Here is a 24,559-nt window from a genome sequence, read left to right on the forward strand (position 1 = left end):
CCTGATCAGGTGTGTGGGGCTCACTCCAGTCTGCTGGCCAGAGGTGGCCGAAGGCCCAGCTGGGCTTAGAGCCCCGCGGCATGAGACTTGCTTGGGCATCACGTGGCAGGGATGCAGGACACAGGTCCCTCCCTGTTTTTTTTTTTTTTTTTTTTTTTGGTGGTACTGGGGTTCCTGGAAGCCCTTCTACCTCCGGGCTACACTCCCAGACCTATTTTTACATTTTTATTTGGAAACAGGGTCTCCTAAGCCAGCGCGCTCGGCTGGCTTCGAACCTGAGCGATCCTCCTGTCTCTGCCTCCCAAGTGCAGGGATTACAAGCGTGCGCCACCACGCCCAGCCCTCCCTGTTTCTTTGGAGCATACCCCGGGGGCAGGGGCAGGCGTGTCCCTGCCCACTGGGCTGCTGGCTGCCCAGATGTGGAGAGGACAGCTCCAGTGGGCCCTGCTGGAGTGGAGGACTAGAGGGACTGCAGATACAGCTCCCTGCTAGGGCCACCCCAGACTCAACGCAGTCTGGGGCAGGGTAGGTGTGGGGGCCCCTCCTCGTTCTGCGCTGAGCCCTGGAGGGGCAGGCATATCCTGGGAGCCATGTTGGCCTGTAGGCCCTGAGAAGAGCCTAGGGTGATTCAGGAGGCCTCAGCCCCACCCGAGCTGTGGGTGGCCAACTAGCTAGATTGCAGCTGAAGCACCACACAAGGCTCCTGGCGTCAGAGCAAATCCAGGGGACCCACAGATATGCAGCCGCTGCCTCAGCCCCCCTGGCCCAAGCCCAGGCGCAGCTGCCAAGTCCTACAGAGACGGGCTTGGTTGCCACGGCAAAGCCACACGCGCTTCCCCTGCCTGTTCCCGATGTCCCTTAGCACATCTTTTCCATCCAGATAGCAGGGTATGATGCCCAGAGAGCCTGGAGTCCCGGGCCTGCACGTGCCTGGCCACAAGGATCCACTCAGAACCTCTGCAGACCCAGGCCCACTTCGGTCTCCCTCCCCTCCCAGCACCTGTCCGGCCTCGGCCCTTCTCCCGCCACTGCTCGCTCTATACACACACAGTCCCCACCCTGTGGAGGCCACTCGTCCAGCCTCCCCTTCCAAGGACTCTGCCTCCTTCCTACCCCCCACCAGGTCGCCTGGCCACTCATGCCCAGGCCAAGCCGCTCAGTATCCTTGGCTTCCTCTGCAGGAGGAAGGGTTCCCCTGCACCCCAGAAGCCTGGCTCTAATCCCATTACACAATCAACTTGACCCTAGCACCCTTTCTCAGAACTTTTATGTGGTGCTGGGATGACCATTCTGCCTCTGAGGTACACCTTCAGCCCACTTCTTTATTTTTGTGGTACTGGGAATGGAGCCCAGGAGCATTCTACCTTCTAGTTACACCCCATCCCTATTTTTTATTCTTTATTTTGAAACAGGGTCTCACTAAGTTGCAAAGGGCCTCAGTAAGTAGCTGAGGCTGTGAATTGTGATCCTCCTGTCTCAGCCTCCCAAATGCTGGGATTACAAGTGTGCACCACCACGCCCGGCTTTTTGTTTTGAAACAGGGTTTCATTTAAGTTGTGGAGGCCTCACTAAGCTACCGAGGCTGGATGAACACCTACAATCATCTTGTTTCAGCCTCCCAAGCACTAGGATTCTAGGATTCACAGTGCCCAGCTCTTTCCCAGATAGCTTGACCGTCTCTGGTATGGGGCCTGGCTGGAGGAAGTCCAGAGGGCTTCCCAGAGGAAGGAGTCCAGGTCCAGAACGGGAGGGGCATTCTGGGGCATGGAAAGAGAAGGCATTTGTTGTTCTTCACCAGTGCTCGGCTACAGGGGTAGAAGTGGGAAGCAGACACCTGGCTGCCTCAAACAAATCAAGCCACCTTCAAACCCATGAGAACAGGTCCTTTGCCCGTCCCTACACCCAGGAGCCAACACTGCCCCAGATCCAGCCCACACTTCTAGCCCCTTGGCCATTTCTTGCCACTCCCGCCTGGCTTCTGACTCTTTGGCTCCCTTGAAAAAGCTGCCAGGCAGTGCAAAAGCCCCGGTCCTGTGCCACGCCACGCCATTCTAGTGCACACTACACATCGCCTCTTCCTCCTGGCACTCAGAGCGCCCCCACGCCTCTCAGTCCTGCTTTTCTTTTTTTCTTTTTTTTTTTGCAGAACTGGGGGTGGAACCCAGGGGCATCCTACCTCCAAGTTGCACGCCCAGCCCTATTTTTTATTCTTTATTTTGAAACAGGGTCTCACCGAGTTGCAAAGGGCCTCACTAAGTAGCTGAGGCTGTCAGTGAACCGCAATCCTCCTGTCTCAGCCTCTCAAATGCTGGGATTTCAAGCATGTGCCACCATGCCCGGCTACCACGCCCAGCTTTCAGACCTGTGTTTCCACAAGGTTGCTCCCTTGCTCCGTCCACCTGAGTGCTGCTGGGATTGGCTCACCCTGCTCCTTGACCTCCAGACTAGCAAGCCTGGGGCTCCCAAGCACCCACTCCCTGTCATAAACAGCAGCCCCTACTGGCTGTTTCTTCCTCATCTGCTCAGCTGGCCGCAAGCTTCTCCAGGGCAGCCACATCTCTCTGCCCTGGGACTGGCATGGTAGGAATACAGGGACACCTGTCCAAGGGTTGGAAGACGGCTGGGTCCTTCCTGACTGAGTCCCCTAGAGGGCTGAGAAGGTGCTAAATGCCTACCTGTTGGTAAGGCCAAGCCTGTGGGAACTCTGGTTCAGAGCAAAGTATGCCCAGCTAATCACTCTTGGGTTGGGTACATGCTGGCACTTCACCCACACCCTCATAGGCCCTGAAAGTGTCTATTACAGACATGATGTGTGGCAGAACGGTCAGGCCATGGGCCCCATACTCAGACAGTTTTGGGTTCAAATACCAGCTCTACTGCCGGGCGTGGTGGCGCACGCTTGTAATCCCCGCGCTTGGGAGGCAGAAACAGGAGGATCGCGCAGGTTCAAAGCCAGCCCCGCGCGCTGGCTTAGGAGACCCTGTTTCCAAATAAAAATGTAAAAATAGGTCTGGGAGTGTAGCCCGGAGGTAGAAGGGCTTCCAGGAACCCCAGTACCACCCAAAAAAAAAAAATACCAGCTCTACGACTTAACAGAGGTGTGACTGGGTCAGTGGCTTACTTGGCCTTAGGGGCCTCAGATTTCTTGCCATAAAACAGAGCAGAGATCTGCTCATATATGAAAGGAGTCATCTAGAGGTAACAACATGATTAAGAGTGATTGTAGCCCAGCGTGGGGCGCACGCTTGTAATCCCAGCATTCGGGAGGCTGAGACAGGAGGATCAGGGTTCGTGGCCAGCCTCAGCTACTTAGTGAGGCCCTCTGCAACTCACTGAGACCCTGTTTCAAAATAAAAAATAAGCCGGGCGTGGTGGCGCACATTTGTACTCCCTGCACTTAGGAGGCGGAGACAGGAGGATCGCACAGGTTCGAAGCCAGCCGCGCTGGCTTAAGAGACCCTGTTTCGGAGGATCGCGCAGGTTCGAAGTCAGCCGCACTGGCTTAAGAGACCCTGTTTCCAAAAATAAAAAATAGGTCTGGGAGTGTAGCCCGGAGGTAGAAGGACTTCCAGGAACCCCAGTACCACCAAAAAAAAAAAAAAAAAAAGAGACCCTGTTTCAAAATAAAAATATAAAATAGGTGTCTGGGAGTGTAGCCCAGAGGTAGAAGGGTTTCCAGGTTTCCAGGAACTCCAGTACCACCAAAAAACAAACAAACAAAAAAAGAATAAAAAATAGGGCAGGGGGTGTAGCTTGGAAGCCAAATGTCCCTAGGTTCCAGCCCCAGATCTGAAAAAAAAAAAAAAAGAATAAAAAATAGGGTTGGGGTATAGCTCGAAGGTAGAATGCCCCTGGGTTCCATCCCCAGTACCACCAAAAAAGAAAAAGAAAAAAAAGAAAAGAAAAGAAAGAGTAACTGTTCTGGAGCCTGGCATGGTAGCTTCCAAGTACTAGTAATCCTAGTACTGATGATATAGGAAGATCACAAGTTTGAGGACAGCCTCAGCAACCTAGCAAGACACTGCTTCAAAATAAAAAAATAAAAGAGGGCCAGGGGTATAGCTCAGAGGGAGAATACCCTGGGTTCCATCTCCAGTACCAAAAAAAAGGTGATTTCTCTGGGTCTTGTGTCTGAGGCTGACCCAAGGTCCTTTCTCTCTGCTTCCTCCACAGTGGCCAGCAAACCTAAGAACCCCACTGCATCCCTGAGCCAGCCCCCACAGGGCTTAGCCACAAAGCGGCTGAACCCGTCTGGGCTGCCCTACCTTCTGGCCAACAAAGGCCCTGCAGCTGCCTCTTCTCATTTCCCACTCTGGGCACTTCTTCGTCCAAGAAGCAGGTCAAGGTTCACACTCACTGGGTGCTGGCGAGTGGGCCCGTCCAATGGCTGTGGGCCTGACGCTGGAGAAGCAAGGAGCCCGCTAATCTCTGCTCAATCTGCCAAAGGCTCTTCTCTGAAGACCCTGACATCAGCCACAGGGAGTTGCTCCCAGTAAGCCCTTGCATGGAGGCGCCCCTCCTGGCTGCTCCTTGCTGGCCCGTGCCTCCTCAACCAGGCTTCACATGGCCTTCCATCTCCTCACAGGGAGTTTCTGGCTTCCCAAGGTCTCAGAAAATAGAGGCCAAGCCTCAGGACCCAGAGACTAGGCGTCCGCAAAGAAATGTGAGTATCCAAGTGTCTAAGTAGGAATTGTGTGTGTGTGCGCGCGTGTGCGGTTCTGGGGATGGAACCAGGGACATTCTACCTCCAAGCTACACCCCAGACCTAATTCATTTTTTCTTTTCTTTCTTTTTTTTCTCTATTTTTGCACTGGAGATTGAACTCTGAGGCATTCATTCTACCTCCAAGCTATGCTCCAGCCCGATTTTATTTCTTATTGGGAAACAGAGGCTCACTAGATTGCTGAGAGCCTCGCTAAATCGCCGAGGCTGGCTTTGAACCTGCGATTCTCCTGTCTCAATCTCCCAAGTACCGAGATTACAAGTGTATACCACCACTCCTGGCTATTCTTTTTTTTATTTTTATTTTTTGTGTACTGGGGATAGAACCCAGGGGCATCCTACCTCCAAGCCACATCTGCAGCCCTATTTTCTTTATTCTTTACTTTGAAACAGGGTATCACTGAGTTGCAAAGGGTCTCACTGAGTAGTAGCTGAAGCTGTCCTCGAACCACAATCCTCCAGTCTCAGCCTCCCAAATGCTGGGATTACAAGTGTGCGCCACTACACCCAGCTTATTCTTTTATTTTGAAACATGGCCTCACTAAATTGCAGAGGGCCTCACTAAATTGCTGAGGCTGGCTACGAACCTGCAACCTGAGATCCTCCTGTCTCAACTTCCCAAATGCTGGGATTACAAAGTGTACAATGTAATTACCATTGTGCCCAGCTTCAAGTGGGGATTCATGACAGAGAGGCTGTACCTGCCACACAGACAAGAGAGAGATGCAAAGGGAAGGAACGAGGAAGGAGGAGGTCTCAGGCCTGTGGAAGGCCAGAGACGCGCAGCCACAGGAGAGCAGTCTACATGTTCAGAGATGGGCATGCAGGCAGGTGGGCCGAATAGAGCTCCTAGGCCAGCAAGGTGGCAAAGAGGATGGAACCCAGCACCCAAACCCAGCCTCGGCTGAGCAGCGTGGCCGGGCTCAAGACAGCTAGGCTGGCACAACCGGGTCCCAAGAAAAACTAGGAGATGATGGCTCAACCTTTTTACCCTCTCCCGTGTCTCAAACTCAATATCCACCTTCACACCAACCAGGAGGTTCCCTGACAGCCCTGATCTGTTTCCTGGGCTTCAAGTCCCTCCTAGACTACCTGCCAGCAAAATAAAATCCCCACACCACACCCTGTGGACCTGTGGTGCCTCCTCCACCTCACTCCTCACCTTCCTCATTCCAGCCTTCGTTCCTCGGCTTGTGCCTGGAATGCTCCTATAGCAATGTCCCAGGACTACCTGCTCCTCTCCAGTTCTTTGGCTCACTGTATGACCCCGATCGAGCCATTCAGGACACGCACGCACGCAGGCACACAATCATTTTTTTCAGCGCCCTGTTTGTTTTATGATACTTTGCGCGACTCATGATTTTGTGCTTCCCTGCTCTCTCCTCCAGTTCCTGAGTTGTGCGGGGTGGGTGGTCCTCCAGGGGACACTTGCCGTTCTGTCGTCACCGCGGGGGTGGGAGGGGCTGTCACCGGCTCCCAGGGTGGAAGCCAGGGATGCTGCTCAACGTCCTACAGTGCGCAGGGCGGCCCCTCAGCTAAGAACGATCCTGCCCGAACTGTCAACAGTGTGCAGGTTGGGGAAGCCCGCACCCGAAGACCTTGTGACACTGGGATCCTGTTCTCTGCAGCCTTCCCTGCGCCTAGAACAGTGTCTGGCACCCCGGCGGCACTCAGTAAGTGCAGGAAGAAGAAGTGAAGAAAGAATTAGGGAGAGAAGGAATAAAGCGACTGGCTGACAAGCTTCGAGGCCGGCGGACACGCGGACCAGGAGACCCCGGCCCATCTCGGCCCCGCCCCCCAGCCCGGGCCCTCGCCTGCCCCCTGGCGCAACCCCGAGGCGCGAGCACTGGCCCCGGCCTGCGGCGCGGACACTCACCCGCCCGCGGCTGCCCGGGAGCGGCAGAGCCGCCCGCCCGCCTCATCGTGCCCCCGCGGCCGCTGGCCGGGAAAGGGACCGGACGCTCGAGCCGGAAGCGACCGGACACGGTGCCCGCCGGAACTTGTAGTTCGCCGCCCCGCCGGGAGGCTCCTTCACTCGCGGCGCTTCAAATATTACGACTTCCGGGGGCCCGGGAGCCGCGGGGTCGGATTGGCCGCTTCCGAATCGCTCTAAGTTGCAGATCGGAGTCTGATTGGCTCCCTGCGCCCGTCGCTCACAGTTAGACTCAATGGTCTCCGCAAAAGGGAGGAACTTCCCCGGCGCGGTGGTGCAGACCTGCAGTTCCGCATTGGGGAAGCTGAGACGGAGGGATCGTTTGGGCCCAGGACTCCAAGAGCACTTTGAGCCACACAGCAAGACAAACAAGGAAACAACAAACAAGCGAAGGGGAGGAGCTTCCGGTGTCTGCCCGAGAGACCGCCTCCTGAAGAAATGCCGTGGCGGGATTGGTGGAAACAAAAGAATGGCGAACTGAGCGTATCAATGGCGAGGGGAGGCGGGAACTTCCGCCAGGATTGCCCAATCACAGATATGGGGCCGCTTCTATAAAAGCTTGGTCCTCGCTCGTACTCTTTCTTTCGGGATTGGATTCGAGGTTCCGGCTTCTTTTTTCCTTTACTCGGCTTCCCACGTGCAGGAATAAACTTGGCGCCGGGTGGGACTTTGGGCGGCACTCGAGCCCCTCAGGCTTGCCTAGCCCCTGGTCCTTTATCAGCCTGGGCTCCATTCTGGTCCTCAGCGTTTCTCCCCAATTCTCCAGTTTCTTGCAGGTAAGAAAGAGCTAGGCACAGTTTCCTGGATGTAGTTCCAAGCCTGTGATGAATTGCTTCACTTTCTGACACCTCGTATGAAAACTGCATGTGCAGTCTGATTATTTTGCAAGACTGAGGCTTGGGTACTTCCCCTTGACGGGAAAAAGTTTTGCCCAGAATGAGGGAGGGGGCTCCTGTCTACATTTCGGATGCTGTTTAACTTTCAGGATGGGCTGGAGTCGGATACAGACACAGGACCGCAGTTCAGAGCATAGTGGGCAAGAGGAGACCGATGGTAAGACAAGCACCCATGTCTGTATATGAACTTTTGCAATAAAGCAAAGGTAGCAACTCTTATTCTCAAGTGTCATTATTTCCGTATGCCTTTGGCACTCTAGTGGCATGAAATGAGTGTTGATTATTTGCCATCTCTTGGAACTGTTCATTTTTGCCCAGGGTACAACTGAACACGGCATTGTGCCCACCCCCTTTGTATATTAGAAAGAAAAGCTGATCCTGTAATCCTAGTGCTTCAGAGCCTAAATCACGAGGACCGCAGGTTCAAAAGCCTGTTTTAGCTGGAGGGTTATTATTGCTTTTTTAATTTTTTTTTTTTTTTTAGGATCTCACTAAGTAGCTGAGGCTGGCTGCAAACTGATAACTCTGATCTCAGCTTCCTGAATGCTGGGATTACAAGTGTGCGCCACAACACCCAGTTAACTTGCTTAAAAAGGGCTGGGGGATGTAGCCTAGAGGTTGCACACCCCTGGGTTCAGTCTGTACTAGCAAAATTAAAGCAAACATGGCTTGTTAGGGTGGTTAATCTACCACGTGCTGACATTTGGGCCTTGTTGGGTCCTCTAAACTCTACAATCTTCTAAACATTGGAGACAATTCCAGAAAACATTTTTATTCGCCAGGACCAGAAAAACACGTTGCAATCAAGACTGGTTTAATGACTCAAGTACAAGATGAAGAGAGCTTGGCAACTGTACGCCTCAGTTGTGGACAGGTTGGACCTAGCCACAGCAGCCAAGCTGGTTCCCTGGTCAGCAGGCAGGAACTTCTGGTCCTCATTTCTGAGATTCTTCATGGGCTGTTCTGTATCACAAAGCCAGTCTTCGTGTCCTCCAGGGTCACAGGAACAGGTGGCTCTTGTCTTTGTGGCACATAAATGCACGGTGGTTAGCGGTGAAGCCGCTGTCCTGGGTAAGGGTTTGCCGGAGTGATGTATGCGGATGGAAGCATGGCTTTTCTGGGGTGTTAGGCACCATACACGTGGTTCTGGTGGGCCCAGCTCAGCTGGTGCTGGGTGTGCTCAGGAGAGGGCAGCAGAGTACTGCCGCAGGATCTGCAGGCCTGCTAGGCGCCCCCTCCTGGGCAAAGGCCTTTTATGTATGTGGAACTGTTTAGGAACTCCAGGGCCTTCTAACCCTGGGCTATACCCTCAGGCCTGTTTTGCCCGGATTGGCCACGAACCTGCAATCCTCCTGGCTCAGCCTCCCAAATACTGGGATTACAAAGATGGGCCGCTACGCCAGGCTCAAGATCTTCCCTTTTCCACCATTGTCTTAAAGCCTGCCTCTTAGGGTTGAAGTTTGGCTCAGGAGTCCTGGAAATTGACACCCTGGGGATGGCAGCTATGAGGTCAGAGGGCCTAAAAATCCAGTTTTAGAGTGTTGGGCTGTTTCTTCCAGAGTGGTGTTGAGTTGAGCCAGGTTCAGGATCTGCAGCAGGAGGTCCCTTGACCACCCTCTCTCTTAATGTAGTCATGCAGCCGGAAGCGGGGCTCGCTGGGAGCCTTCACGGAACGCTGCTTCAACTCTCTGCAGAAGGGTGGTGAGGGAATAAGGCGGCCTTTTAGGCCCAGCAAAGCCATTCGGGCCCCGCCATTCAGTGGCCTTGTTCACTACTAGGACTTACTTTGCTATGGCTGTGAAGGCCAGGTCTACGTTGAGGCCTGTCTTGGCACTGGTCTCCATGTAGGGCAGCCCATAGTCCTGCAAATGGCTGCTGCCAGCTGGCTGGTGGCCTGGGGAGCAGCCAGGCTCCACAGCCTCGTCCCCCTCCTTGCCACCCACCCTGCCCTGACTTACCTTGGCCAGCTTCTCCCCGTCCTCCCTCTTCACCACACGCTCGTGAGCAGAATCCACCTGGCCCAGGCATGGGGGTTTTTAGTGGCCAAGGCCCGCCCACCCCTCCCCACCGGTGGAAGGTCCAGGCTGTAGGGCACAAGCGCACCTTGTTCCCCAGCAGCATGAGCACCGCGTTGTGCTGGGCGTACTCCTGGATCTCAGCCAGCCAGGCCTGTGGGGAGAGCTGGGACCAGGCTGGAGGCCCGTGCTCCCTCGGGACCTGGGCCCTTCTCGGCCACACCTTGTGTGATGCCCACCTCCCGAGAGTGCTCCCGTGTGCTGGGCAGAGGTGCCCACCATAATGGTGCCTTATCCAAGGCATCCACTTCAGCTCATACTCCACCTGGACTACCTTAAGCCCACAGTGGCTTGTCACGACCTGGCCCCGGCCCCTGAAGCCACCTAGGGCGTCATGGCCTTTTCCCCCTACACCAGGAAGGAGGTCACTAACCTGTATGTTGTCGAAGGAGGCCTTGTTGGTTACATCATAGAGCAGCAGCAGGGCTGGGGACAGGGCGATGAGGACAGTAAGGCCCCGTGGCTCCCTGTTCCCTTCTCTCCTCTCGCCCTTGCCCACTCTCCCTCTGACACCCCACGGCCAGCCCCGACTCACCATGAGCATCCCGGTAGTAGGCGTGGGTGACACTGCGGAACCTCTCCTGGCCAGCTGTGTCCCAGATCTGTAGCAGCGGTCATTGGTCAAGCTGCCCTGTCCCCCTGGCTTCCCCTGCACCAAGCTCCCCCTGTACCTCACCTGCAGCTTCACTTTCATGCCGTCCACATCCAAGACTTTGTTCTGAAACAGAAACATCCGGCCCCAGTGAAGACCCAGGGCCACCGTGCAAGCGGACTGGGGACTCTGAGGGACCTGCCAAGTCCACTCTGAGGAAGATCAAGGTCCTTGTCCAGCCGTTGCCGGTCACTGGAGCCTTGTCTGCACCCACATCACCTCCCCTCCACCTGAAGGTCAGGCTTCCCCTTAAGCCCAGCTATTCCCAGAGTTGGTCAGGTGCTTCCCAGCTCCTCCCTCAGACCTCCACTGCGCAGGCGCCCAAGGTCCCTGCTGTGCAGAGGGTCCTGATGACCAGCTTGCAGGTTGCTCTCTCCCAACAGCAGTTGTGTCCAGTTCTGGGCCAGGCATTGTTTCCTGTTCAGCAGCTCCAGAGGAGTCCCCATTGCGCCTCCCTCCCCCAGGAGTGCAAACCCCGTGCTCTAGAAGCACTGCTCTGGCTGAGTCATTCTTACTGCTTTATGTGAAATTAAGAGCTGGGCTCTGCGGTGCACACTGTGATCCTGGCATTCAGGAGGCACAGACCGGAGGATTGTGGTTCACGGACAGCCTCAGCTACTTGGGCCCTTCACAACTTAGTGAAATCCTGTTTCAAAAACTAAAAATGACTAAAAAATAGGGCTGGGGCATAGCTTGGGGGTACAATCCCCCTAGGTTCCAGCCCCAGTACCTTAAAAAATTATGATGTGGCCCTAATCCTGTTACTAACACTGCCTCATTTTCTGAATTTGCTAATGGAGATGGCCAGGTTGCATATCCCATGGCATCCTGTGTGTGTGTGATGCTGGGGGTTGAACTCGGCATTCTACCCCCAGTGGATACCCATTAGCCTTGTTTCTATTTTTACTGTGTCTCACTAAGTTGCTGATGGCATTACTAAGCTGCTGAGACTGGCTGTGAACCTGGGATGCTCCTGCTTCAGCCCCCTAAGTACTGGGGTTACAGTTGTGTGCCACCACTCCTAGCTTCCGGTCCGTAAAGGTAGGGCTGTAGTTCGCAGGTAGAATGTCTCTGGGTTCAGCTTCCAGTATGAAAAACAAAAACATGGGCAGTCCTGATTTACCAAGGCTGGCCTTAAACTCATGATTTTTCAGCCTCAACCTCCCAAGTCACTGAGATTACAGGTGTATGTACACCTGGCTAGGAGAAAGGCTTAAAAAAGCTAAATTAGCCCTTTCTGTAGGCTGAACATAGTTCTCCGTGCGCACAGCAGCCCTTTGAGTCATGGAAGCAAGCCAAGTGTGATGGCAAACATCTAATCCGATACTCAGGGTGAGGCGGGAGGAGCATAGGTTCAAGCCACATGGTGGCACACGCCTGTAATCTCAGCAAGGATCACAGCTCAGCCTCAGCAAGACTCGTTAACCCAAGGAGATCTTGATCCAAAATAAAAATTAGAGCCGGACGTGGTGGCGCACGCTCATAATCCCAGCATTTGGGAGGCTAAGACAGGATGATTGTGGTTCACGGACAGCCTCAGCTACTTAGTGGGGCCCTTTGCAACTCAGTGAAACCCTGTTTCAAAATAAAGAATAAAAATAGGGCTGGCGGTGTAGCTTGGAGGTAGAATGCCTCTGGGTTCCATCCCCAGTACTGCAAAAAATAAAAAAAAGCAAATCTCAGATGTTTCATTTGTCCACAAATATTTCATATAAGGCTCTTAAGAATATCCTTTTAAGAAGTGGTGGCACACACTTGTAATCCCAGCATTTGGGAGGCTGCGACAGGAGGATTGTGGTTTGTGGACAGCCTCAGCTACTTAGTGAGGCCCTTTGCAACTCAGCGAGACCCTGTTTCAAAATAAAGGTGCACCAGCGCTTGGGAGGCTGAGACAGAAGTTCACACAGGTTCGAAGCCAGCCTCAGCTACTTAGGCTCTCAGCAACTTAGACCCTGTTTCCAAATAAAGTATAAAAATAGGTCTGGGTGTATAGCCCAGAGGTAGAAAAGCCCCTGGGTTCCACCCCTATTACCACACACAAAAATAAAGAAAGAAAGAAAGAAAGAAAGAAAGAAAGAAAGAAAGAAAGAAAGAAAGAAAGGGGCCGGGAGCCAGGTATAGTGGCACACACCTGTTATCCTAGCATTTGGGAGGCTGAGACTAGAGGATCATGGCTCACAGACAGTCTCAGCTACTAGTGAGGCCCTCTGCAACTCAGACCATGTTTCAAAATAAAGAATAAAAAATAGGACTGGGGGGTGTAGCTCAGAGGTAGAATGCCACTGGGTTCCATCCCCAGTATCACAAGGGGGTGGGGGCTGGAGGTATATCTTAGAAGTAGAATGCCCCTGGGTTCAGTCCCCAGGAGCAAATAAAAGGCTGGGGATGTGGTTTGGTGGTGATCTCTAGTACCACCACCCCTCTAAAAAATAAATAAAGCCTCTTGCCTCTGGGACTCTGGCTCCCCAAGGGTTGGACTCGTGCCTATCTGGCCCAGTGCTATAACCACAGCACAGAACTGTGCCTGGTAAGGGGTAGTTGCCAATGCGTCTGTGGCTGGCAGTGCTCCCCAGATGGGCCCTCCCAGTTAAGGTCTAGATGGGAGGTTGGCAAGAGGCCCCTCCTCAGGCTGGAGGAGGATTAGCCACCACCTGAGTCCTTGGCACCTGGAATGAGCACCACCTCCCAAGCTCCTGCTGTCAGGGTGCTTCTGGGTCTCCAGGGAGCTAGGTCTAGCCATCTGCTGCACTGGGCAGGAACCTGGCCTCCTCTGGCACCCTGAACAGGGCACAAACCAACAACCTCAACCTCCACTGCTCCAGAGCCAAGAGTCATGGGGGAGGGGCCAGGCCAAGGACCACCTGTCCACAGGCCTGTCTGCCCCCTTCTGGTGCACCAGCCCTTGGTCTCAGGACTGGAGGGAACCTGGACCCCATTCCGGTATAGAATGGCTCCCCAGGGTGGAAGGAGCCCCCGTTTCCAGTCCCTGGAGTGGGCCTCCCTCCCAGTCTCCTGCTAACTGGGTCTAATTAAAGGGTGAGAAAAATGCAAATTTAGGATTTGCCAAGAACACACCAGCACCTCAGGCACGTGCGATTCGATTCGTGCTGGTGAGCAGAGGTGGGGCCCTGCCGCTGGAGCTGCTTGGGGAGCTGGGAAGCCTCCAGACCCAAAGGGAGGGACCTTTCCCCTAAGGGAGCCCAGAAATACCTCGGCTGCACCAGTCACCTAGCCCATGGCGCCTGGGTGAGTGCCCGCTACCTCCCACAGTTGTGAGCCTCCTCTGTGCCAGAGGGCAGCAATGCTGGCCTTCCGAGGGACATGGGCCTCAAGTTCCTTCTGAGTGCCACCACCCTGGGGCACAGGATACAGACCCAGGGTAGTGTGGCACGGGAGAACTCTGCCGTCAGATGACCTCTGGTGTTAAGGCAGCCAGTTGCTGGCTATGCTTCCAGCCCCAACCGCCCTCACTGGGAGCACCAGCTCCCGAGCCTGTGGATGCCTTGGGCTGAGGGTGCTGGGAGGCCTCAGTGAGCTGATCCAGGGGCCCCAAGGGGGTGGCTGAGCCCAGCTGGTGCTCAGGACATCAGTCTCCACTCTCACCCGGAAGTCGATGCCCACAGTGGAGATGAAGGTGCCCGCCAGGAAAGCCCCGTCCTTGAAGCGCACGAGCAAGCAGGTCTTCCCTACACCTGAGTCGCCCACCAGCATGACCTAGGGTAGGCAGGAAGGTCAGAGGTGTCAGGCCTGGGCCAAAGGGCTCTGGGGTGCTGGCCCACCCAGAGCTGCAGGTCCAGCATGGCCGGGGAGATGCTGCAGTTATGGTCCCCACTGGCCTGGAACCCGTCTGCCTCTGATGGTAGTCTCAGTCCTTTCTCCCTCAGAACCAGTGGGGGAGAGGGCAGCTGCCCCCATTCAGGACCTACCTGTCCCCTCCCCCAGGGCCCTGGACACCCTGCTTGATGTGGGAGGGCAGCACTTGGGGCCTGATGGGAAGCAGAGCCAGCATGGTGGCAGCGAGATCTCCGTAGAGATCTGAAGCACCAAGCCCCTGCCTTCACCCCAGCAAAGACAAATCCAGCGTCAAGGCCCAGGATTTGCCAAACCAGGGTCCCACCCGGACCTGAAGAGGGGACTGCTCCCTGCCTGTGGCCAGGGAGGGGCAGTCAGGCCCTCCCTCCCCTCCCCAGCCTCCAGCCAAGTGCTCCAAACCCAAAGGTGGCCCTGCCTACCCCAACAAATTCACGCCACTTCTGCCTTGTTTGGGGGGAGGCCTCAGTCTCCCCACCCAACTGGAATACCCCTTTCTACCCCCAAAAAAAGAAAAACCCCTTGGCCCCTGGGGTGAGGGAAGGCAACATATGGGAAATGAAACTGGAGCCCGTGTTGGGGAGAGGGTCAGAGAGGGGGGCCTGCCCCGCTCTGATGTCCCGGGACCCCTTGTGCCGCCCTCCCCCTGGAGGGAAGGCAGGCCCTGCCAGCTGTGGAGTACCCCAAACCCTGGGCTCACAGACGTGTGTGAGAGCTCGCGATGCACCTTAAGGCCGTGCCAGCTTCGAGGCGGCTCCAGCGGCTTCGCCTGGAGGGTCCGCGGGACCCTGCGCCTCCATCCCGGGCCCCCTCCCCGCTTGGCTCGCACCCGATGCCACCTGCTGCACTCCCCTGCGGGGGAGGTGCCCGGCTCACCTTGAAGGCGACGTCGTAGAAGTCGCCGCCGCCACCGAGCGAAGACCGGCCGGGCTGCGGGGGCCCGCTGGGCGGCGCCTCGGGGCTCGGGCGCGCAGTCCCGGGGCGCGCTGCTCGGGGCCCGTTGGCCGCGGGCAGCGCAGAGGCAGTGGGCACGCTGCCCCCCTTGCTCTTGGGGGTCTTTTTCCTGGACATGGCAGGTCCGCGCTCAGTGTGCTCCTGCTGCGACCGCCGCTGCCCGGGCAGTCCGGCTCCCCGCGCCCACCGAGCCAGACCCGGACCCGAACCCGTCCCGCGGCGACAGTGGCGGCGGCACCATCCCGGGTGCCCGGCGGCCGCCCCGCCCCCGCCGCCCCACAGGCCGAGCAGCCACTCAGGCCCGGCCTCCCGCTGCCGCCGCCAATGGCCGTGTGGAGGCGGGGCCATGCAAATGTGCCGGGGCGGGGTCAGGAAACCAGACACTGCTCGGGGTGGGCACTGACCTAGGGGGCCGCTGCTCGAGAGCCCCTGCGGGTGGTGGGGAGACAACTCAGTCCCAGAGACCCAACCCCACTCAGAGGCCACCTGGGTACTTGAGCCCTGATGTGGGACAGTGGGCCAGGGTGAGGAGACACCAAGATCCCGTGTTCCCCGGGAGCACTGTGCACCACCCCATCCCTTACTGCCTCAGCACAGCGACCCCTCCCTGGACCCTCTCCGGACCTGGGACGAGGCAGGTGTCCAGAGCCAAGGGCCCTGGGGTCAGAAGGCCTGGTGGGTTGGCACCCTCATTCTGTCCCTTCTCAGCCAGAGATGCCTGCCACCTGGCCCACTGCCCTCCCTGCTGTGTCCCCTCCAGGGCAGGCGGCCCAGGAAGCTCCAGCCCTCGGCCTTGACAAACAAACAGAGCTGCTTTGGAGCACCAGGTCTGGCCGACAGCTGGTTATCAGAAGCAGGACATAGCGGGCACAGATGAGCTGGCACAGGGCTCTGCCTGCTGGCCTGAATCCTGGGGGCTATGTGGGGGGGGTCACAGCCAGCAGGCTCTCTGGGGGCTCTGCCCTGGGGTCTAGGAGGTGGAAAGCCCCCCCCCAGGTGTGGCTGGCCCCTTGGCCTTCCCATCCCAGGTTCTGGCCCCAGCAAGGCCAGCGTGGATTCTCCAAACCCCAAGCTGGACGCTGGCTTACGTCTCCAGGGTCTGACACCCTATTCCTGGCTGTGTTGACAGTAGCTCTGCCTCAGGACCCAGCCCATGATCCTCCGGGTCTGGAGAATGGGACTTAGGCAGGCAGAGCTGGGGGCAGTGAGTACAGAGCAGTGGGTACCTCTGGGACAGGGTGCTCCTCTGGGAGCTGGGGGGATGGTCTGGCTGTCCCCCAAGATACGACAGCTGTCACTGGGATCCCAGGTCCCTCCCAGGTAGCAGTGCTCAGAGCACAAGTACTTAGCTGCCTCTGGGCCTCAGAGAAGACTGGGAAGACCCAGATGGAGGGACACTGTCCAGCAGTGGTTCCTCGAGAGGGCCTGGCCAGGGCCTGTGTGGCTGAGGCTGAAAAGCGGCCATGTACTGAGGGCTGCTTGACATATGCTATCCTTAAAACTGTCCACTGAGGTGGCTGCTATGGTCCCCAATGTATGGACAGGGAAACGGAGGCCCAAAAGGAAGGGGCAGTGCCAGGATTCACCCTTGAGAACGCTGGCTCCAGAGTACAAACTGCCCCATGGCCGGGGTGGCCCAGATTAACCCCTCATGGACCTGTCAGAGCCAGGGGCAAACCCAGAGGAGCCCCCCCAAAGCCTCGACAGGCCTCCTTTCCTGTTTCCCTCCTCTGGCCCCTGCCTCTTCCAGGCCAGTCCCCAGCCATGTGAAAAGCATGTCGGGACACGGGAGCCGCATGGATTTTGGATGCTCTGGAGCTGAGACCGCAAGTAGGGCATCCTGGGGGTGGGGTAGTGCTGGTGGGGCGGGCAACCAGGAAGAGGGAAGGAGGCTGGCAAGCCAGAGAAAGCGGGAGGCTGGCAGAGGAGGGAGCTTCCAGCAGCAGAGGAAGCAGGCTTGCCTTTAAAATTGGGAGAGTTTATGTAAAAATCCAGGTCTCCAATTTCTCTTGAAAAAAAGAGACAGCCTCAGCAAAGTAGCAAGATCCTGCTTCAAATATAAAGAGAGATAAAGAGAGAGAGAGAGAGAGAGAGAGAGAGAGAGAGAGAGAGAGAGATGGATATATACTGGGGATGAAAACCAGGGACATTCTACCTCCAAGCTACATCTCCAGCCCTATTTTTTATTCTTTATTTGGAAACAGGGTCTCACTGAGTTGCAAAGGGCCTCACTAAGTAGCTGAGGCTGTCTGCAAACTGTGATCCTCCAGTCTCAGCCTCCCGAATGCTGGAATTAAAAGTGTGCACCACCACACCTGGCTCTGGCTTCAAAATGTAAAATAAATTTCTTTTAAAAGGCTTGGGGGAGCCAGGTGTGGTGGTACACAGTTGTAATCCCCGTACTTTGGGGCTGAGATAGGAGAATCACAAGTCTGCAGCCAGCCTCAGCTACTTAGTGAAACCCTGTTTCAAAATAAAGAATTAAGTAGGGCTTGGAGTGTATGTAGATTCAATCACCAGTACCCCCAAAAAAGGGAAAAAAGCTGGGGGTTTAGCTTAGAGATTGAGCCCTCTGGGATTCAATTCCTAGTACCACAAATAGAAAGGAAAGGAAAGAAGGAAGAGCCGGGCGTGGTGGCCCACATTTGTAATCCCCGCGCTTGGGAGGCTGAGACAGGAGGATCGCGCAGGTTCGAAGCCAGCCTCAGCTACTTAGTGAGGCTCTCAGCAACTTAGTGAGACCCTGTTTCCAAATAAAATAGAAAATAGGTTGCCGGGCGTGGTGGCGCACGCTTGTAATCCCCGCGCTTGGGAGGCAGAGATAGGAGGATCGCGCAGGTTCGAAGCCAGCCGCGCGCGCTGGCTTAGGAGACCCTGTTTCCAAATGAAAATGTAAAAATAGGTCTGGGAGTGTAGCCCGGAGATAGAAGGGCTTCCAGGAACCCCAGTACCACCAAAAAAAAAAAAAAATATATATATATATATATATAATAGGTCTGGGAGTATAGCCTGGAGGTAGAAAGCCCCTGGGTTCCACCCCCCAGTACCACAAAAAAAAAAAGGCGAGGAGAATAAGAGAGAGAGAGAGAGAGAAAAAGAGAGAGAGAGAGAGAGAGAGAGAGAGAGAGAGAGAGAGAGAGAGAAGCCGCTTTGGGTGCCTGCCTCAGTGTCCCACGCTCTTGCCTCCCAGGAGTCCTCCAGTCTTCCATTACCGTCTCTCGGTCCCTCTGCTGGCCACCTGTTTCCTTCTCTGGATCTAAGCTCTCTGGGCACAGGAAGCCTCCTGTCTTGGTCACTGCCGTGTCCCTGGCAGCTGGCTCTGGGATTCAATAAGCAGTTATCAAATTAGCAAAAGAAATCTGTGTTAGAGGCCCGGGCCTCACTTCAGGAGGATGTGGCGTTGCTGACGAGGCTCAGAGGCAGTGGGTGCCTCAGTGCAATCAGCGTGCGATGAGAGCAACTGCCATGGCCGTGGGGCAGGAGTGAGGCTTTGTGGGGCTCAGGGGGTTTGCACTGGGCTTTGGAGGTGGAACAGGAGTCCACGAGGAGAGGCAGCAGAGAACCTTGCCAGGTAGAGGGAGTGAATATGCCCCAGCTGGTGCCAGTCGGTGGGTGTAGTGGAGGTAATCCAACTGGTAAGGTGGGAGAGGGCAGGTTGTGAGGGAAGCATGAATATCATGCCCAGGAGCTTAAAAACTGCTCCACCGAGCCAGGCACGGTGGTGCACACCTATATAATCCCAGTGCTTGGGGAGGCTGAGACGGGAGGGAGAACTGCAGGTTCCAGGACAGCCTCCGCAAGTAGTGACACCCTCAGCAACCTAGAGAGACCCTGTGTCAAAAAGTAAAAAAAGGCCGGGCGTGGTGGGCACGCTTGTCATCCCCGCGCTTGGGAGGCGGAGGCAGGAGGATCGCGCAGGTTCGAAACCAGCCTCGCTGGCTTAAGAGACCCTGTTTCCAAATAAAAATATAAAATAGGTCTGGGAGTGTAGCCCGGAGGTAGAAGGGCTTCCAGGAACCCAGTACCATAAATAAATAAATAAATAAATAAATAAATAAATAAATAAATAAATAAATATAGGGCTGAGGGTGTAGCTCAGAAGTAGATCCTCCTGGGCTCAATCCCCAGTAACACAGAGAGAGAGAGAGAGAGAGAGAGAGAGAGAGAGAGAGAGAAAGAAAAGAAGAGAGGAGAGGAGAGGAGAGGAGAGGAGAGGAGAGAAGAGAGAAGAGAGAGGAGAAATGAAAAATTGCTCAAAGAGGAGTAGGGAGCCATGCATGGTTTCCGAGCAGAGCATCAGCAAGTAAGAGAACACCATACTACAGGGATGTTCAGGAGTAGTGGGGTGGCTGCTGGAGGGCAGGGGATGGTCTGAAGGGGCTGGCAGCGGCCAGGGGAGAGGTACCAGGGCTAGAGAGGACTCCAGGAGACGGGTCTGCAGGCCCCAGAGGTGGACACAGGGGCTGGTGGGATAGATTAAAGATGACACAATCTTCAGTATCTTCCCAGTGAGGGACAGGATCTATGTCCCCTGCCCTTGAATCTGAGTAAAAGCTGTGATTGCTTTGACCAATGTATATGGCAGAAATGACTCTGGGCCCATGGCTTCTCATCTGGAACAGTCATTCTTGGAACCTGGACGCCATGTTGAGAGAAAGCCCAAGCAGCGCAATGGGAAAAGGCAGCAGAAAGGAGTGAACCTGCCCACCGTGTGAGTGGAGAAGCAGCTTGGTGGTGGATACCCAGCCCCAGTGGAGGCCCCACAGAGCAGCAATCAGCCTCCCTAACCTGCAGATTCAGAGATGTTTTGGGGAGGCTGGGCATGGTGGCACACACCGGTAATCTCAGTACTTGGGCGGCCAAGACAGGAGGATTGCAGGTTTGAGGCCAGCCTCAGTCACTCAGTGAGACAAGACCCTGTTTCGAGATTAAAAGGACTGGGGGTAGCCGGGCGTGGTGGCACATGCTGTAATCCCTGTGCTTGGGAGGCTGAGACAGGAGGATTGCATGGGTTCAGAGCCAGCCTCAGCTACTTAGTGAAGCTTTCAGCAACTTAGTGAGACCCTGTTTCCAAATAAAATAATAAAAAAAAAAAGGTCTGGGAGTATATCCTGGAGGTAGAAAGCCTCTGGGTTCTACCCCTGTACCACCACAAAAAAAAAAAAAAAAAAAGGACTGGGGGTAGAGGTCTGAAGTAGAACGTCCCTGGGTTCAATCTCTACCACAAAAAGAGGGGGGGTGCGGAGTGTGTGTCCCCCAAGGCATGCCACATCCCCAACCCAGGCACCGCGGAGCTGGCTGTGCTGTGCAGAGGAGTCTGTGTACATCCATGTCCCTGAGGGCACTGAGCCACCCAGGTCAGCTCCCCTCGATGGCCAGGCCGTTGCTCCTCTCACATGGAGGCTGCCAGCTCCTGTGCCAGGCCCTCAGACTTGTCCTTTGGGGTGCCTGAGCCTGTCGTCCTGGGGCGACGTGTGCCGTGAGTCCCCAGCCGTGGAGCTCTCCTGGGGCTCGTACTCTGGGCCACCTCTCTGTGCTCTGGGTGGTTTTCTGAGCCTTCAGGTTGGCTCTGTGTGCCCCAGAGCTCGGCCCTCACAGCCCCTCCGGAGAAGTCAGTCCTGGGGCACCAGCTGTCTGCTCTGGGGCAGGGAGCCCAGCTTGCTGTGTGACCTTGGCCATGGGCCTTCCCCTCTCTGGGCCTGCTCCCTGCTCTGTGAAGTGTGGGGGCAGGAAGAGCTGATCTCTGAGGGCCCTTCCAGCTCAAAAACCTTCTGTTCCGTTGAAAGCCGTGTGAACGTTGCCATGGAGACGTCACAGGCACTGCGGCAGCGCTGAATGCGACTGCCACCCGAGAGAGGGAGGACTGATTCACCCCAGAAAGCGGGTGACGTCAGAGGTGGGCCGGCCAGGTATGCAGGGACCAGAGAGTCCCACTCCTGGGAGGACACCCCCCAACTACAGCATACCACTCACCTTGATGGCCTGATGCCCTCAGGTGGATAGAAATGGGTGGGTGTCCGCCTTACAGGGAGGGGGCCCCCACGTGGGGCCAAGGCAGAGAGCTGCTCCCCGTGGTGTCATGCAGGTGCCATGCAGACCGGGAGCACCCCCAAAGTTGCCTGCCTCCTGCAGGCTGAGGCGCCTGTCCACACTCCCTCGGGGCCAGGGGCAGGTCCTCAGCAGGGTGGTTCCCAGCCCCTGAAGGGACCTCTTTTCCTCTGCAGAAGGCCAGGCAGGGGCACAGGGCTCCAGGCCCTCGGGCAGCCTCTGGAGGTCAAGCTCGGCCTCCTGTACTGGGCCTTCTTTTCTAGTCATCAGAATAATGTAGATGGAGCCGGGCATGGTGGGCACGCTTGTCATCCCAGCATCCGGGAGCCTGAGACCGGAGGATCGCAGTTCACAGCCAGCCTCAGCTACTTAGTGCAACTTTGTGAGACTGACTCTGTTTCAAAATAAAGAATAAAAAATAGGGCAGGGGGTGTAGCTCAGAGGTCAAATGCCCCTGGGTTCCATCCCCAGACCTGCAAAAAAAAAAAAATAATAATAATAATAATGTAGGTGGGCCAGCAACTTTTTTGTGTGTGGTAATAGAGATTGAACCCGGGGATTTCTATCTCCAAGCTATACCCCCCAGCCCTATTTTATTTTATTTTTGTGTGGTACTGGGGGTATAACCCAGGGGCTTTCTACCTCTGGGCTATACTCCTAGACCTATTTTATACTTTATTTGGAAACAGGGTCTCACTAAGTTGCTGAGAGCCTCACTAAGTAGCTTCAAACCTGTGTGATCCTCCTGCCTCAGCCTCCCAAGCATTGGGATTACAAGCATGTGCCACCATGCCCGGCCCCTATTTTATTCTTTATTTTTTATTTATTTATTTATTTATTTTTGGTGATACTGGGGTTCCTGGAAGCCCTTCTACCTCCGGGCTACACTCCCAGACCTATTTTTACATTTTTTATATTTGGAAACAGGGTCTCCTAAGCCAGCGCACGCAGCTGGCTTCGAACCTGCGCGATCCTCCTGTCTCTGCCTCCCAAGCGCAGGGATTACAAGTGTGCGCCACCACGCCCGGCTATTCTTTATTTTTAAACAGGGTCTCAGTAAGTTGTGGAAGGCCTCACAAAGTAGCTGAGGCTGGCAGTGAACTCATGATCCTCCTGTCTCAATCTTCCAATACTGAGCTTATAAGCATGTGCCACCATGCCCATGCCCAGCTTAGCCTCAGCAACTTTGTGAGGCCCTCTGCAACTTACTGAGACCCTGTTTCAAATAGGGCTGGGTATAGCTCAGAAGTAGAATGTCAGAGCTGGACACGGTGGTGCACACTTGTAATCCCAGCATTTGGGAGGCTGAGACAGGAGGATCTTGGTTCGCAGACAGCGTCAGCTACTTAGTGAGGGTCTCAGCAGCTTAGTGAGACCCTGTTTCAAAAAAAAAAAAAATAGGTCTGGGAGTGTAGCCTGGAGGTAGAAAGCCCTGGGTTCCATTCCCAGGATCACAACAACAACAAAAAATGCTAATAAATACTTTGCATATTCATACAGAACATTTGCAAAAATACAAACAGATATAGCCTTTTGTTTTCACAGAAACTTTTTTTTGTGGTACTATAGATTTAATTCAGGGGCATTCTACCTCTGAGCTACACCCCCAGTCCAATGTGTGTGTGTGTGTGTGTATATATATATATATATATATATATATATATATATTTATTTATTTATTTATGTATATATATGGGGGGGTACTGGGGATGAAACCCAGGGGCTTTTCTACCTCCAGGCTATACTCCCAGACCTAATTTATATTTTATTTGGAAACAGGGCCTCACTAAGTTGCTGAGAGCCTAAGTAGCTGAGGCTGGCTTCGAACCTGTGCGATCCTCCTGTCTCAGCCTCCCAAGCACGGGAATTACACATGTCCACCACCACACCCGGGATATATATATTGGTTATATATATTGGTACTGGGGGATAGAACCTAGGGCATTTTACCGCCGAGCTACACCCCCAGCCCTTTTTTTTTTTTTTTTTTTTTTTTGGTGGTACTGGGGTTCCTGGAAGCCCTTCTACATCCGGGCTACACTCCCAGACCTATTTTATACTTTTTTATATTTGGAAACAGGGTCTCTTAAGCTAGCGCGGCTGGCTTCGAACCTGCGCGATCCTCCTGTCTCCGCCTCCCAAGCGCGGGGATTACAAGCGTGCGCCACCACGCCCGGCGACCCTATTTGTTTTTTATTCTTTATTTGGAAACAGGCTCTCACTGAGTTGCAGAGGGCCTCACTAAGTAGCTGAGGCTGTCCGCGAACCACGATCCTCCTCTCAGTCTCCCAAGTGCTGGGATTACAAGTATGTGCCACCATGCCCAACTTTTATTTCCACATTTGCCTTTCTATTAAGTTATTTAGATGTCAGGATATCCAGCCATGTCCGGGATCCCCTGTGGACAACTCGGGCCCACCACTCCGGAGGAAGTCCCTGTAGGCTTGGCCTGGGGAAGCCTGGGTGGCAAGTGAATGAACCTAGCAGATCCTCCAGGGGGCGGTGTTGCCCAAGGCCACGTTACTCCACAAGCGTTTCCTCTAACCTTGCCCAGTGTCTGTTCAACGGAAATACAGTGAACAAGCCCTGTTTCTGAGAACACAGTGGTCTTTTTTATATTCTACATACATTGTACCTGTCATTGGACTTATTGTTGCTGCTTTTGCAGTACTGGGTATTGAACCCAGGGGCATTCTACCTCTGAGCTACACCCCAAGTCTGATTTTTTTTTTTTTTTTTGGTACTGGGGATGGAACCCAGGGACATTCTACCTCTGAGCTACACCCCCAGCCCTATTTTTATTCTTTATTTTGAAACAGGGTTTCACTGTGTTGCAGAGGGCCTCACTAAGTAGCTGAGGCTGTCCTCGAACCTGTGAGCCTCCTCTCTTAACCTCCCACATACTGGGATTCCAGGTGCGCCTCACCACGCCGGCTTTATTTTTCTCCTTAAAGCAAATGCCTACTGTTTCAGAAATCCTTCCCAAACAGTCGCTGTTTGCTCAGCAGCCACCTTCAACCACGTAGAGGCCAGGAGGCTGCTTTGCTCATTTCCCACCCCTGCTTCCTGGTGGGTGCTCCTGCCCTCGTCCCGAGTCCTGCAGTCTTTTGTCCTCTGACTGCAATTAAAAGCTGGGGTTTAGAATATAATCCCAACCCTGCCACTCACCTGCTGTGAGGCCCGCAAACTTTTAGACTCCTCTGTGCCTCTGTGCCTTGTTTCCTCATTTACTAAGGGGATAGATAGCAAGAGCCCCGCCTTCTAGAACGGCTGCAGTTCCCTGCAGTAGAGCTGTGGCAGGCGGGAAGCTGGGTTTCCTCCCACCTGTCTCTCAAGTTCTCAGCACCAAGCTCTGCTCCTGCCTGGTGCCCGCCTCCTCTGGTTGGCATGCTTCCTTTGGCTGCAAACCTGCCCTGTGTGAGTCTTTCCCTTATTAAGGAAGAAACTCTGGAGCCGCCGCGATGGTGCG

At 54.9% G+C, this 24,559-nt stretch overlaps 1 protein-coding gene across 1 annotated transcript; it reads right to left on the bottom strand.

Moving 5' to 3' along the window:
- Positions 1–9,133: 9,133 nt before the first annotated feature.
- Positions 9,134–15,159, bottom strand: RAB26 (RAB26, member RAS oncogene family; the record flags this gene model as incomplete). The annotated part of the gene is made up of 9 exons (XM_080704002.1): positions 9,134–9,239; positions 9,337–9,413; positions 9,510–9,566; positions 9,655–9,720; positions 10,000–10,052; positions 10,162–10,228; positions 10,303–10,344; positions 13,882–13,992; positions 14,965–15,159. 9 exons carry the CDS (start codon positions 15,157–15,159, stop codon positions 9,134–9,136), a joined length of 774 nt encoding a protein of 257 aa, XP_080560128.1.
- Positions 15,160–24,559: the final 9,400 nt, after the last annotated feature.

The sequence above is a fragment of the Muscardinus avellanarius genome (genome assembly GCF_963383645.1).
Source record: "Muscardinus avellanarius genome assembly, chromosome: 10".
Lineage (NCBI taxonomy): Eukaryota > Metazoa > Chordata > Mammalia > Rodentia > Gliridae > Muscardinus > Muscardinus avellanarius.